Source organism: Stigmatopora nigra, chromosome 4 (genome assembly GCF_051989575.1).
Source record: "Stigmatopora nigra isolate UIUO_SnigA chromosome 4, RoL_Snig_1.1, whole genome shotgun sequence".
In the NCBI taxonomy this organism is placed as follows: domain Eukaryota; kingdom Metazoa; phylum Chordata; class Actinopteri; order Syngnathiformes; family Syngnathidae; genus Stigmatopora; species Stigmatopora nigra.
Genome location: NC_135511.1, coordinates 9,167,590 through 9,183,061, shown reverse-complemented (window position 1 = coordinate 9,183,061; position 15,472 = coordinate 9,167,590). Strand labels below are relative to the sequence as shown.

The 15,472-nt window shown below is 41.1% G+C and overlaps 1 protein-coding gene across 2 annotated transcripts in view; it reads right to left on the bottom strand.

The window, feature by feature from the left end:
- Positions 1–2,172: 2,172 nt before the first annotated feature.
- The window catches only part of LOC144195632 (protein patched homolog 1-like), a 40,956-nt gene continuing 27,656 nt past the window's right edge, over positions 2,173–15,472 (bottom strand). Inside the window, exons 16-24 of one of the 2 annotated variants that reach the window (XM_077715401.1) lie at positions 14,825–14,967; positions 12,597–12,780; positions 11,257–11,537; positions 10,598–10,735; positions 10,350–10,492; positions 6,392–6,491; positions 5,954–6,298; positions 5,070–5,523; positions 2,173–4,982 (exon numbers count right to left, since the gene is read on the bottom strand). In XM_077715401.1, coding sequence (XP_077571527.1) covers positions 5,071–5,523; positions 5,954–6,298; positions 6,392–6,491; positions 10,350–10,492; positions 10,598–10,735; positions 11,257–11,537; positions 12,597–12,780; positions 14,825–14,967 — 1,787 coding nt within the window. In that variant the 3' untranslated portion in view covers positions 2,173–4,982; position 5,070. Of the gene's footprint in view, positions 4,983–5,069; positions 5,524–5,953; positions 6,299–6,391; positions 6,492–6,946; positions 6,984–10,349; positions 10,493–10,597; positions 10,736–11,256; positions 11,538–12,596; positions 12,781–14,824; positions 14,968–15,472 lie in introns of those variants that run through there. The other variant, XR_013326114.1, reaches the window with a different exon arrangement.

The following is a 15,472-nucleotide window of genomic DNA, read 5'->3' as shown; positions in this document are numbered from 1 at the left end:
GTACTTTGAGATGACACTGTCCACTGCACACCTGTAAAAAGTTAACTACGAGGTAGTTGAACGGCTTCCTCAGGAACAAGAGGCCCAAGAGGGAACTTACTCATGGTCATGCCCCAGGATAATAAAAAGAGGGACCCCCACAACTGGTTAGAATCAGTATTTTTCCCCGTTCTCTCAGTTTAAAGATGAATGAAGACATTTGTAGATTGATGAAGGTACGTCAATGTTTACAATAATGTTTTTTTCCAAGTGAGACTCCTTGTTTTCAGGTCCAGTTTTTCCAATAGAGACAGAATACTGAGAACAGCCTTCCAACCTAAATAAAACCTGAAGAAGCAAGAGGTAAAGTACTCCTAAGTATGCCTCTTTCCCAAGAAACTTGGAAACAGCAAATCACAGGTAAAAATGTTGCATCATGGCTGTTTTTTGTTTTTGGTGTTGTTGTTTTTTTAGTAATAACCTGTTTAACCTCTTGGACTCTTGCAAGGTATGCATTTGTAGTCCATAATTTAACATTGTAGTCTTTGACAACCAAAAATGTGATGTCTACATGTGGACGCCAGGTCACAGGAGGTTAAAAAAAACAACACTTCACTCTAAAAGACAGTTGTTATCATCTGAAACGTAAGTAAATAAACATGCCCTTCTCCTGGAAATGAAGTCTAAACAAAATGATAAGTTATAGTGACTTTGTGACTATAAATAAACACTTTTACATCCCCATTGCAAAAGTGTGCCTGCATGCAAACAAATAAACCTAAAGTTAAACGATTCTCAAGGTGTCTGTGAGGCCTCACACCAATCCCCTTGACTCACACACACTTGTGTGGATGAGGACCGGCATCAACAAGCCATGCGATGCGTCCTGCAGATATCTTCTTCCATTGTGCTTCTTATAAAGAACGTGTAAATCTGGCAGGATCGTGTCGGTGTGAGTGTATGTGTGCTCCCTTGTCAGTAGCACAATCCCTATACATTTGAAATTAGACAGGGCTAGAAAGGTATCAGTAGTTAAGTCAAAGAAATGCTTTGCTTTACAAAAGATAAACAACTATAAAGAGGACACTATGATTTAATACTTATGGGTAATCTTTTTTGGGGGAACCCCTCAACCCAAAACAGTACATTCTTGCCAAATCTCAAGGCCTAAAAATGTCAAGTCAAGTTAAAGAGTTCAAACTGACAATTGTCAGCATGCTGTGAACGAGAAAGTTGTTACTGGGAGTTTTTATTGACTCTAAATAAATTATATGCTAACCTCCTTTGGTTGATTGCAAGTCAGCACTTGTTTCTTATGATGATAGAAAAGTCTTAGTTACCCACCATCATCCATCTTGATGCTTTCAGTGCAAAGCAAGAGGATAACATAGGGCTGCCACCCATGCAGCTGACAAGGGCGGAGTCGTGGGGGGCATCCTGCTCCCTGCCCCACCAGCGCCAGCACCTCGAGGCCACGTGCCCTTTTTTCATGACTGCGAGCAGGGCCAGCTGCATTCTGACTACAACCAATTTCCTTGCAGTCTATAAAGCTGTCAGTCAAAATCATATAATGGAGGCCAGGGAGCCAGAGTTGAGCAATAGGGGATATACAAAGGGGTGTGTGTTGGGGGGGGCGGGGCAAGAGTGTTTCCGTGCCATATGTTAGAGGAACAAATACAGATTGATAAATTAATTTGAAAAATAAATTATTCAGTGGTATTTGTACTTACGAAGTATACATTGGTACACTCGGAAAAACTCAAAAAACAGCGTGGTAGAAATCCGTGACAAATGAAGGTAGAGGGTACACGAAAAGCATCATTGTTACACGGCTCCTAGTCGATGGGAGGTCAACTTTGAAATGAAATACAGAGTACTACAAGCATATTTTAGTTTCAATGAATGCTTACATTTTTAAATGTCGGATTCTGCAATTTCTTGCAACATTGTTTTGTATCCAGAGACAAAATGTTCCCATTAGGCCATTTTTGTGGATGCTCATAAGTACAGGTAACATTGTAATACTTATATTTACACTCATAAAACAAATGTAGGAATACTAAAATGTCTACTGTAAAAATAGAATAAACAATATTTGGATTATAATTTGATCCACAAAATAATGTATAAGACATGAATCAACATATTTTTAAAACTAATTTATCCGTAAAAAGTAAGAGCACTACGCAATGCAACCTTTTTCGGAATTTCTTTTTTATTCTTAAAGGTATGAACAAAGAGACAAATAAGTTATACTTTTGATATTATTAGTTAGAATTCTATCAGTGTTTGAACATGAATATTTGGCGAGCTAGTACAATGTCCTACTTGGATGGCAACACACACACACACACACACACACACGGATGTAATCATAGGTTCACACAAACACACTTGAACACATGCATTCATCTGCGTAATACTGAAGGGGAGGTGTTGACGTTGTGTGCACCTTTCCCGTGGTATGGTACTGTATATCATTCCATATAAACTCTTTCAAATATACTTCTGTCAAAATAGCCTTGACCGCGACTATGTACATTACAAAAATAAATTTTCATATAAATAAATTATATGGCATACATTTATCTTTGTAAGGGAATGACAGCATACATACAAAATGGCAGTCAGAATACCCCCCCTCCCCATTTTTCCTTAAAAAAGTCCTCTAAGAGCTATGATGAGACTTGTAGTGTAAAGGTTTTATACCATCTTTTTCTTATCCTCCTATTTAACATTAGTAAGCACTTTATACAGATCAAAAGAATACGTAATAGTGTTGTTTTTCATCTCATAAAAATCCCTGCATTTGTTATCCACTGGCATATCAACAAAAATGACAAAAAAAAACATTTCATATTACAAAAGAAATATAAATATCCCTATTGAGAGTCGAGAACGAACCAACCATGTTTAAAATCGAATAAAATAGTTGCCAGCTATGATTTCCTCCACTATTGCCAATATGACATGGAGAGAAAACAAATAAAATAGAAATAGAATGACCCAGTTCATGCAAGCAGCTGATTGAACAGAGGATAGGAAGAGGTCACACACATACACACAGAGGAAGATTTGGGCTGTACCATCAGAAATTGAAGGTTTGTTGGCTATCAATTCGCATTATGGTGCTAAATCCAGTTAAGTTACAAAAAATATGAGGATATAAAATTAAGTTTATGTAGCATACAGCCATTATCAGGCCAGAGGGCCAACTAGCTTATATTTCTGCCTTCAAGGAAGAATAAAGGCTCTGTGAGGAAAGTTGTTGCTACGACTTGAATTACAGTTGATGGCCTGGGCGGGCCAGCTCGTACAGTATGTAGTGCGAATATTTAGCTTATTCGCAAGGCTAGAAGCAGAGAGGTTTAACCACTCAATGTTTGCTTGGACCCTGTTCCAGAACTTTATGAGGTGGTTGAAGGAAAATACAACAAGAACCTGGGGTCACCCACCAAGGTTAAACAAGATATGTGTCTACAATACAGGTGGGGAACATAGGGCATATGATGCAGCCCATCATGCCAATTTAAGGGCAAAATGTGTCAAAGGAACATGCAAATGCTCATAATAGATTATAATAAAATGTATATATATATTTTTTTGCAATTCCACTAGTATGATCGATGATGATAAATTAAGAAGACTTTTTGGGTATCGATTTTTTTGGTATTTTAGACATGAATTCATTATATCTCCTTTTACCAGTGTCTGTTGTTTTATTATTTTGTGATGGATTCTAACTACTACTTGCTATCAATGGGCATTGCAAGACTGAAGAAAAACTTCAGTGGACCTGATAGGACTTAAATGTTCCCCACCCTTTTCTACAAGAGGAAACAAACACACTGATAAGAGAAGTGGAGTGCACAACACGTTCAAATGTAAAAGGCAGTGACTTGAAAAAGAACAAACAAACAACAAAAACAGCTTCACTTAAAACAAAAGGAAAAAATAACTTCATATCTGCTTATCTTAAATAGCACGCATAGCGTGTGCAATTAGAACAGTCATTGTAACAAAAACTACCACAGGTTTGTGATAAAATGTCAACGTTTACACACACACACACACACGTACCTTTGTACAACAATCATTACACACCCACACTTTTTTGCTAGTGAACAAGCCTAACCATATTTTCCCTCATGTTCGAAATGAGCATGATATAAGTTAGTTGGGTTCCTAACAAGCCTAACATACGTAGATGGAGGGGTGGAAATCACAGAGCCACAATATGGTATTTTACCAATGATATAGACTATTATTAGAATATGGAAGTATGTCAACAATAGCATCAAGATACCATCTTTTTGCATAATAGGTGTTGTACTAAGATACTATTAATATTGTGATGCATGATCTTTCTAACAAAATTTTGTATCAATACGATATTTTGCTAACTTTGTTAAAATAATCACATTTTCTGAAATTGTAGATTATCAATGATACCATAAGAATTAGAATACTAATAGTATGTAATCACAAAGCAGTATTTGAGTGGTTTCACAAGTATTTTTGATGTGAATGTTATTGTGACACAGTGTAAACATGGAAATATGGAAAATAAATGAATTAATATTGGTTATTGCATAAAGCATTGGAATATCATATGACTAGCTCCGCGATTTCCACCATCAATAAATCATGTCTTTAAATTTCTTACTACATTTGCATAGTTCAAATTGGTTTAAAATGTTGTGATGGAATCATACACACACATACAAACACCACACAAATGGCTGCCCCAGTCCATCAACATGAGGACTTAAATCACTCTCTCCCCTTTCTAAAAACAAACAAAAAAAGAGAGCTACTTCTTCTGTTCCTATTTACATATGTAGACATCTTTTTAAATATAGATAGAAATATTTTAAGACATTAGGGGGGTTACAGTAAGAATGAGCACCATGAGGAAATGGCATTAGGACCATGGGTGAGCCAGGCCAAGCCACGTCATCGGCGTATAGTCCACATCTTTGGCCGTGACATGCACAAAAGGACTGCAAGACAAGAAATCTTCATATTAATAGCATATTATTTGAAATATTTTTTCTGATTAACGACATGTACTGTATGAAATGGGATACCTCAGCTGGCGCGCCTGCCACTGTCGCCGTCAGCTGCCTCAAAGTCCAGATCTTGAAGCTCCATTGCCTCCACCGTGCTTCCTCTGTGACTTGGGTGGGGGTCCGTGGGGACATGAGGGTCCTGGAAAAAGGGCTGGAGATCCTCTTGGCGGTAACCGTCCGAGGTGGCGTAGCCCGTGTAAGAGGAGCCGGGGGGATGGACGGCGACTGTGACGGAGGCCGATGCCGTCACCGTGGTGATGGGCTGGCCGTAAGGGTTAGCGTGATGCGGGGGTGCGCGGCTCCGACGGCTTGCAGAGTGTTCTCTGTGGCCGTGGGCGCCGGCCTGCCTAGAGGTTTGGAAAGCGTCTGTACGCGGGCGGCCAGGGGGTGGGGCCTGCCAATGCTGCTGGTCCTTAGGGTCCCTGTTCCGTGACGGAGCACCGAGCCCAGCTCCAGCATTACAACCCTGAGTCTGTGCAAGAATAAAGTCAAATTTAGTGGTATTTTAATTTAAGCAATAACTTAAATATGTAATTATTATGGAGGATGGGCATTTGTATATTACAATTACTTCACTAAATACTGGGGAAAATAGGAATTGATTAAACAATTAGAAAAAAAACTATATGCAGTTTTCAAAATGTCTTTTGGAAAGGAAAAAAATCATTGAGTTTTCTCAACAATTGATATTAATTCATTTTCTGCACAGTTTATCCACCTCACAAGGGTCGCAGGGGGTGCTGTAGCCCATCTCAGCTAACTATGGGCATTCATACATTTTACATGGTAGAAAATTTGGGAGTGAGTTTTCAAACAGGTTGAACATTTCAAAGAGCTTTTGGTTTTTACTTTTAAGAACAAATAGAATGTAAAATGGACATTTCGAGAAACTTTAATCTTACCGAGGACATATTAGAGGATGGGGGATCGGGCTGTCTGGCTGAGCGCCGATGTCCCGATCCCACCCTCCTTTCCCCTTCTGGCCTGTTTACTCTTCCTCTACTGGTGTGGAAATGGTACTGCTGTTGTTCTTGGACTCCAGCTTGGTTCCTGGTCGGGGGCAAGTTGTCGCTCGGCAGCTCCTGGCTGGCACCTGAAGCGCTGCTGTTGACGCTGTACTCGGAGTCCGACGAATCTGAAGCACCCGAGGTGGCCGAAGCGTTGGGGCGGGGATGGACCGAGAATCGGACTACGTGAGACGGAGACTCTGGGGTGGGTAACCTGCTGCGGCCATCCACTGGCGAGACCTGACATACAGTAAACAAGTCAAATGTGTTCTTTTGGGCCGGTTTAATGTACTTTTCCCTCATGTTAATTTATTTTATCTTCATTTGTCTTACCTCAGGATAGGGACCAAAATAGGACAGCAAAACAGGAAGAAGGACTAATCCGTTAAGAACTCCCAAAACTGTTAAGATGGCCAAGACTGCAAAGAAATACCTGCAAGCACAATCCAAAGATGCTAAATCATCTTCCTAAAGAATGAAATAATTTTTAGGAATAAATAATAAACATGACAAAACAGAAGGGACAAAATATTTTTGTCCAAACATTTTTGTCATAAGCACAATCTTCCCTAACAAGAACTGTTTATCTTGAAAATATGCAACTCATCTATTGAACATACAATAAAAAAAAAAAACATTTAAAAAAACAATGTACTCCAAGATGCATGCAAACGTGTTGGTGCTAATCTGTGACATTACATGCTGTTTCTAAAAATATGAACAAAAAAAATAACAATGCCAGATAGCAAATAAAAAAATCTCTTTGAAAACTACAGACATTTAGACAAGCCCAACCACAACGAATACCCATGTCAAAACAAACACCCATACAGTAAATCCTCTTACACAGCCAGGCATGCACTTTGTGTATTTGAAGGAAAACAGTACCTGATGCGTTTTTAAGTCTGGCTAAAAGAGGGTTAGTCTTAAAGATACCAGGAAGGGAAAAGAAAGAGAAAGCATAATTAGCCAGTGCTGATTAATGCGAGAAAAATTAGTGGCCTGCAAGGGGTTCTGGGATGATTGAGAATAAGAGTATACTCTCTTTTGGGTGTGTGTGTGTGTGTGTGTATGGTGTATAAGCAAAACATGAAGAAAACAAAGCAAAGAGGAATGTGAAAGGAGGAGGCGACGGGTAAAAGGGGCGACGAGGAGGACCTCCCTCTCAAGAGATTGAATGGAGCGAAGGGTATATGTATTAGAAGCTCGAACAATTTAGCGGGCAAGGAAGGAGAAGCCCGCCCACCTGCTCCACCTCTGTGGCCCCCTGTCTTTTATTTCGTTTACTCACTTTCCTCTTACTTCTTTCTGAACTAAGGCCCTGTGAAATTCCCGGGCAAACCACAACCCCCCCCCCCCCCCCCCCCCCATGTATAATTAAATCTCCAACATATCAGATTAAGAAATACACCCCTCACACCCTCTCACGCTACCATCATTAGCTTGAGATCTCTATCTAAAGCACACATGGACCAGGAACAACTTACTCATTTACATATGGAATCAAAATAAAATGATGCATTTGGATACAGGTTAAATTGGTTGTTTTGCCACACCTCTAATGTATGAATAAGGCAGTCAGTCAGTTGAATGGTCAGCTATTTTGAGTCCATGAATTATTTAAATTACTTTTTTCAGATTCCCACTGCTGAACTATATATTTTTTTCCTAAATGAGTGGTACAGTAACCAACTTTGTTTTAATAGGAAAGAAACTGAAAATATTGTTTCTTTTTAGATAACATTATTCATTTAGAATTTAGAAAAAAGTTTAATAAAAGGTAAACATCCAATGATTCATTGAGTTCATATAATTTTCCCTTAAATTTACCATTCATTTATTTTACCACCAAACAAAGTCGATACACATCGTGGTGAGACGGAAAGATTTCACTGGATTGGAACTTCATTAGTCAACCTTCTACTGAATTTGTTGCTGCTTCTCTCAGGTGGAGAACAAGCTGTGCAAACAAGTACGACAGTCCTACGACAGTTTAGAAGGACACGTGAAGAAGCCTGCTTATCATTGCGAAAGAGTCAGCGGTGTACACGCCTACAAGCGACAAAACCCACCCTCTTTCTAAAGCGCATGCTTGCGCCTGTCCACGAAATTACTAACACCTGGTTTAATTCTCTTTTATGTTTAGCTTGACTGTAAACTTTACACAGCTTGAAGCCCCCAACCCCCCAAGATCTGTTGACTATGTGCCAAACTACTGCTTGTGAAGTAAGATGAGTTCATTGCCACCATACAGCGCTAGTATTTGAATTTATTGCTTGAAAACCAAAGCTCCCCCCCCACCCCTAATATAATGACTCACTCATATCTTGAAAAATATCTAAATGGGGTCACTCTTATCTCCAGGAAGTCTTATATGAATGAAGTATATGAAGAAAATATTGTGCAAACTCTGCAATCCAATGTTAATACGTAATTTGCTTTAATATTTTTGCATATCAATCTCAGACAAGATCAGTTGTTTTAACCAAAAGCACTACATACCTCACAATAAGTAATAGGTCCACTTTTTGTTAAAAATATGAGCTTGTCCAGAAAATAGTTGGTCGTTGTTTCCAAAGAAACAAGGGAGATTATTACTGCACACCAAACTACCATTATAACTGTGGTCCACACCATGTGTGGTAAAGAATACATCACTAATGGCACGCGGACACACATAGAGACTCGTGTCCATGTGCAGCTCACATACCGGGGCCCAGTGCCCCCGCCAAGTTGTTTGGAGTAAAAACATTCACATGGCTGACGAGGGAAAATCAGGGAACCACTCAAAGCAAGAAAATATGAACGGTCCTTGTTGTTGCTGCAACATCTTGGGGCGCTGCTGTGTTTGCTCACACAACAGGAGAACCTTCCAAGACCCAGAAAGCAGAACACAGCACTGGAAGTGAGGAAGGATTGCCCTGTGAGGGTGCAGGCTAGCAGGCACACTATCGTTGACCCTCATGATTACAAGGTCAGAGAGCAGGTTGGGGGAGGAGGGCGGCGTGGATGTATGGGCACATGACTAAAGTTTGCGTGTTTGGGAGTCACATGGATCTTTTCTTAAAGGAGCCGGCTGCCCAAATTACACAGCCAGCCCATGTTGCGGCTTCACGCGACCATATTCCAATGTGAAATTACTCTCTGAGCTCACTGGAAATTTCTCATAATGCTCTCTGGCCATGTGAACGTATAGAATGATGCGTGATCTACAGCGTCACCGAAGCTGCAGTCTTCGCAGACTATTCTCATATAGGATACAGACTCACACGCACAAAACCACTGACAGAGCCCCCACACTGTGTCTGCTTTCTACTTCTCCAGGCTTTCCACAGCTGTGCTCTCAGCCCCCCCACCCAATGCCTTCCCTCTGCACACCCTATGCTTTTAAATTTCTACCGAGGGCTGTTTAAAGTAAATTTCAATAGCCAGACGATTTTTCTACTCTTCTAGTACAACCTAGTAAAGCCTTGTTACTGCAAAAAAGCGCAACTCACCTGACTTTAACCCCATTGAGAAGTTAGGTTCAAGAGAAAGACTAGGGAACATAAGCCCCATAAAGGCCAATATCAAAGCACATGAAATATTCTAATTTGAATTTTTTGAGTCTCCCATAATCGTCAAAGTTTTAAATGAAGCCATAAAAAAGGGACTGTACGCAGTAGGTATTCTGTTTTTACGCACGATTCTGTTGCTTTGCTATATAATCTATCATCTTGAGGGTAAATTTCGGACAGTCGAAACCATTTGACACACGACTCTAAGAATTTGTACCTTTAAACCAGATGCTAACCACATCCCAAGATGGGTTTTTCAAACTGTGCGTCTAACAGGGCATGCTACGCATTTCCCCATCCCACTTCTGACAACATATGTCCGAACTTTCTCTGAATTTAGATTTGATCCAGGGTCCCTACAGACAGAATATTCAGTCTCACATACAGACAAAGCCAGATAAAGGTTGTAAAGTTATAAAGATAGGGTTGTTTTAACATGTTTTAAAAGACTAAGGATAAAAACAGTGCAATTGAGGAAACTCCAACAATTGGATTTAAAAAAAGTGTTCTTCAGGTAGTTGAAAGAAAAAAAGGTTAGAGGGGTGAAAAGGAGGGGAAGAAACCCTCATGCATGACCAGCATCTCCGGTAGATTCCAGGGCGACATGCAGGTTGAGGCATGGTCTTTACGGTTTGCGAACACCACTCAGACCCCGAGAGAGCATTTCAAAGTGTTGCAATCCTGTGATCTTATACTAGCAAGACTAGCATCCATAAGTGTGGACAGGTATTCACCTGACAATGAAGTCAAACTCCGAGCCCGCGAGCATCATAACGCCCAACAACGTGGAGAAGGCACCGTCGAGCACCGGGGCAAACATGTGCTCCAGAGCCAGCACTGCCCGCTTGTGACGATCCCCTATGGCTGTCAGGAAGGCCTTCAGCGCACACACACACAGAAAAAAAAAATACTTTAGCTAATTCTTGAGCACCCACCTGGTCACACCACCTAGCCAGCCCACATATAAAGTTGATATGCATACCAGGGCCACATGGACAGTGAACTCAACTCCAATGCCCACTGAGGCGATGAGAATGACGACTGGGACGGCACTCAGCTTGATTCCCATTAGGCCCATGAAGCCAAACAGCTCCACTGTCATAAGAGACAATACCAATACCTACAGTACATGGAAACAGCAAGGAGGGTGGTTAATACATGGATTTAAGGCAATGCCGTTACATATTCAGCACATGTACTTTATTTACGTGGACCTTTCTGAACTGCTTTGTGCTTAGGCAGCAGAATGTGGCACAGTTAATAGTACCAGCACATGTGGGAGGAGTATAGTATTTGTCTTTATGGAGGCCACTGAGAAGACAGGGACAGAAGCATGGAGTAAATGCCATTATCAGCTGACAGGTGTCAGGTTACATGGGGCCCAAATCCTTTGAGGATGGCAGGCTAGTAAAGCAAAGAGTGTGTGCATGTGTGGATATAAATATTAAGCAAGAACAGACAAGGAGGTGGATGAAGGTACTATGTATAATCATTCACTATTACCCCTTGTATCTTCTCATTCACACACAGCCACACGCTTCATAGTGTAATTTTCTAAAACAGTTTATTGAGAGTGAATAGTATTTTTTCTAATGATTTCAACTACCTTCAAAGTGTCTTAACGTCACATCATGTACTCACAATGATACCAGCGGTCCATGGGTTGAGTAGGAAGAGTGCGCAGACCAGGAAGGTGCAAGCAAGCACCACACTGATGGAGAGGAGGAGCCAGTGGCGAAGACTGACATACTGCTCCCAAAAGAGGAAGGGGTAGCCGTTGGGATATGAGGGAAGACCCTGCCGACTGTAGTTGCTGCATATAGCCCGAACACTTTCGATGGCCTCGACGAACTGCGGTGTCTCCCGGAGCCCGTTGAGGTAGAAGGGGAACTGTGCATATTCGATGGGCTCGGCAGCAGGGACTAAAGAACAGATCAAGCAAAAACAATGTTAACCCTGAAATGCATATTTAAAATTCTGCAAATGCTGTGAAGCGCTGAACCTAGACGGAAAATATATAATGTTCCTTAATTAATACAATTTCTCAATTGTAATACATGTGCAATACTGAATAAAATGAGTGTGCCAATAACCAGAAGGTGACCTGCCACATCCCTCCTCCCACATCCCTCCTCCCACATCCCAAAAGCATGCATCGTAGGCTGATTGAGCACTCAAACCTTTTGCTATGGGAAGTCTGTGTGTGTGTGTGGTTGTTAGTCTACTTTCGCCCTCTGATTGGCTGGCAAACAATTCAGGGTGTACCTCGTCTATTCTTCATTATTGGCTGGGATATTCTCCAGCACCCCAGCGACCCTCATGAAGATGTGTGACTCAGATAATGAATGATTGAATTACTTAAAGTTAATCTCTGTTGATGTCTTTTAAAGAACACGTGCTAACCACTCGAGTCACCGGGCTGCCTTATTATCAAAATATAAACCATGAATGACTCCTGTCAAAATGGTAAGAAATTAGCAGATTACTTTGCACAACATATTCTGGGCCAGTCATGATTTCAATGTAAAATAGATATTTTTTCATCCCATGCCCACCACGCCCTAAAAGTACACTAAAACAGAGTACTAATAACACACAAGATTTGACTTCAGGGTGACAACAATCATTAGCACAAGAAATTAAATAGCATGTGTGCGACAGGAAACAGGGTGTAGTAGTTTTTATGTATGACGCGTCCCTTGCTTGTGCATGGATTGTAACATTCACCGCGGTCCCCACCATGATGACCTCAGCTAACAGTAAGTTGGCTTTCAGCATGGCAAACTAAATCAGGGCTAATAGGTGGACAACAAAAAACCACGAGGAGTAAACACAGTTTAGTATTTTGTTTACTTGTTTAGATTGGAAATACTTGACCGAGGGCTATATTGGTAGTTTTATTATATATATGTATAGATATACAGTATTTGCATATGTATATAATACATTATTATTATTATATATTTTTTAGAATGACTTACTGCTGAGACGTGTTTCGGGCATTGAATCGGTGGGGTCGTGAAGCCATTCGGGAGGATGCGGACGAATGTTGGCCTGCGAAGCAGCATAGGCCACTGGGTCGTTGCTGACCCAAGCGGTCAGGTAGATGTAAAAAGCCCCGGGGTTTATGATTCCGTCAGCATCCACAAGCCTGTGACGGGTCAGCTGACAAAACAGGTAAGGCAATTGAGTCCGTTTTATTATTATATACACATGCGCACAGTAAAAATAACAGTAATATATTGATTATTTTTACGGAATAAAAAGTAATTTCTTTTAGAATCATCAGGAAACACACACAAAAAAAACATTTTGATAATTTCTATGGTAGATAAGGGAGACATGTTTTTTTGTTTGTTTTTAAGAAAAGATTCTGTTGAATCAAGTTGACCAAATGGTCATGGTGGCTTTAAAATGTGGCCTCCCATGTGGAGGTAAAGAAGTATAACCCTTGCATTAGGAGTTTGAAGCTTTACTATACATTGCGCTGCCACTCTCCATTCACTCAGCCATAAATTCCTTCTTCTAGGGAGGAAGGGAAATGTCCAGGGGGTGAAGCCGTACTAATGGGCTTAGGTAGATTTTCTCTTTTTCGTGATGTTAGAAAAAAAATGCTTGAGTTAGCGTAACAATAAAAAAAATTGGCTGGAGTCCCTGAGCCCGTCTGTGTGTAGTTAACCTGGTTGTTAACACTGAAGGAAATGCCACCCAGCAAATGGAGGAGAGCAATAAAAATAACAGGACATCTGTACAAATGTTGCTTGCACTTGAGTCTCTTGACCTCCTACTTACAATGCCCGGCGCCATGGATAAATGAAACTCTTGATAGAGTCGCTCCATAGTAAAAACAAAACAAATACACACCAAAAAAGAGCTGGGGGCTTCAGGCTCTTTAGTTGAACAGAAATGCAAAAGTGAAGCATGCAGGGAATGGAAAGGAGAGGGATTCTGCAGGGGTTTTGTGGAACTGGACAGCGGGAAATAAAGAATTTCTCTAGCTTATCCGGGGAAAGACACCAGTTAAGTATGTGACGTCAGATGGAGGTAACATTATAGCTAACGCAGGCATTAACTGCATACAACACAAAAACATGCAAGGGGGTCATGAAAAGAGGTAACATTACATTGTAATGACTTCATGGTCTGGAGACATTTTTTTCTTTAATCAACTATTCCAACGCAAATGAGTAAATATAAGCGGTTTACGCAACTCATTGTTTTGACAGCCCCTTCTCTCCTTACATTTTTATTGCTGAACGAACTTGAAGAGTTCAGAAGTGTAGACCTCCAAACAAAGGACTACCACAGAAGAGATGTTAATCCCACTCTTTGCTGGTATCCGGACCACCCGCCGAGACCAGAGCTAGTGTCATTTCCTTTCCAGTTCTGAATTGGATGTAAGCTTATTTGAAAAGGTAGTAGCTCAGCAGCATCTTAAATAATGATCACTTTCGAAGTTGAAGCTTTTCTGGCGAAAAATATAAACCTCTTAACTCCACTTACAAGGAATGGACTGCAACTTGCCCAATAAAAATATTTTACCACATGGAAATGAATATAATTGAGTATTATCTATTGATAATACATAAGGGATACATAAGCAATTTTCACCAACTTGAAACATTTTCCAAGTGCTCTAATAAAATGTCCGAGGCGTGTTTTTTTGTGAAAATATGCCAAGGGGCAAGCATTGTAGGAAATCTATATTTGTGGTTTTGCTCATAAAGGCCCAATTTTATCCAAAACAGCAACTGCATACTACTTAGCAATTTAGTTTTTTACTACCATTGGTTTGTTAAAAACACTGATATGATATCTGATCACTCAAATGGGTTGTGGTTAGGGTTTCACGCACCAGCTTCTTTGTGTGATGCCTTGGAATCCCAGACAAAGTGTTAAGCTGACAGGCCGCATGCTACGGGGAGACATCCCGCTGTCGAAAACCCTCACGCACGTTCATCCATCACACGCTAACACTCAGCAAGAGTTAATAGGTTTTTCAGAAGGCGGGCCGAGGGTCCCGGCGAGAGCTTTAAATTCCTCAGCTAGGTAAAGTCATCACAAAGTGCGAGACGATGAGGGAAGACAGACAGGGAGGGGTGAAATGGGGGGGGGGGTGCAAGTTTGCAAGGTGGGCGTCGTTTCTCTTGCAAAAAACGTAACCAAAGATGGACGGACAGTTTCATCTTATAGGATGCCTGAAACTTACCAGGTTGAAGTTGATGGGCTTGTCTCTGCGCCCCGTTTGTACCAGGAGCTTGTAAGCCAGCACTCCGTCATCAGAGCCATTCCTGTAGCTGTTCAGAGTGATGCGACCGGCCTCCCAGTCCTTGTCGAAAGCCTGCTGCAGACCTGTGCGAGCACACACACACACACACTCAACTCCAGAAACTCAAACTGTACCCTTGACTAATAAGATTGGCTGATTTAATACGATAACTGGCCCTGAACCACCTTGGGAAATGCTGAAAATGTTGTGTTTTTTTATTCATAGCGACCATTAGGGGGAAATATCAAGAACATGTGTCTCCTTCTCTTCATCCATATGTGCCTGTGCCGCGCTCTCCCAACACTCACACTGGGAGCCGTCTGCGGGAGATGTTGTTTTGGGTCTCGTTCCTCGGGCCTGTCTGGCTCCAATTTGTCCCACCATTGCACATGGTAATATCACACACACAAGCTCTCTCTGTGTGGCTCACGCACATACACGCAAAGTACGCACACTTTGCATAAGGTGTTCTCAGGACAAAGTCAGAGAGTGTATGTCCCTGTCCGTTGTGACTTAAGAGAATTTAGGATATTGCTTTTTTTGGCCGTCAAAAACGACCTCACCAGACAACGGAATGCTTGCGTGTAC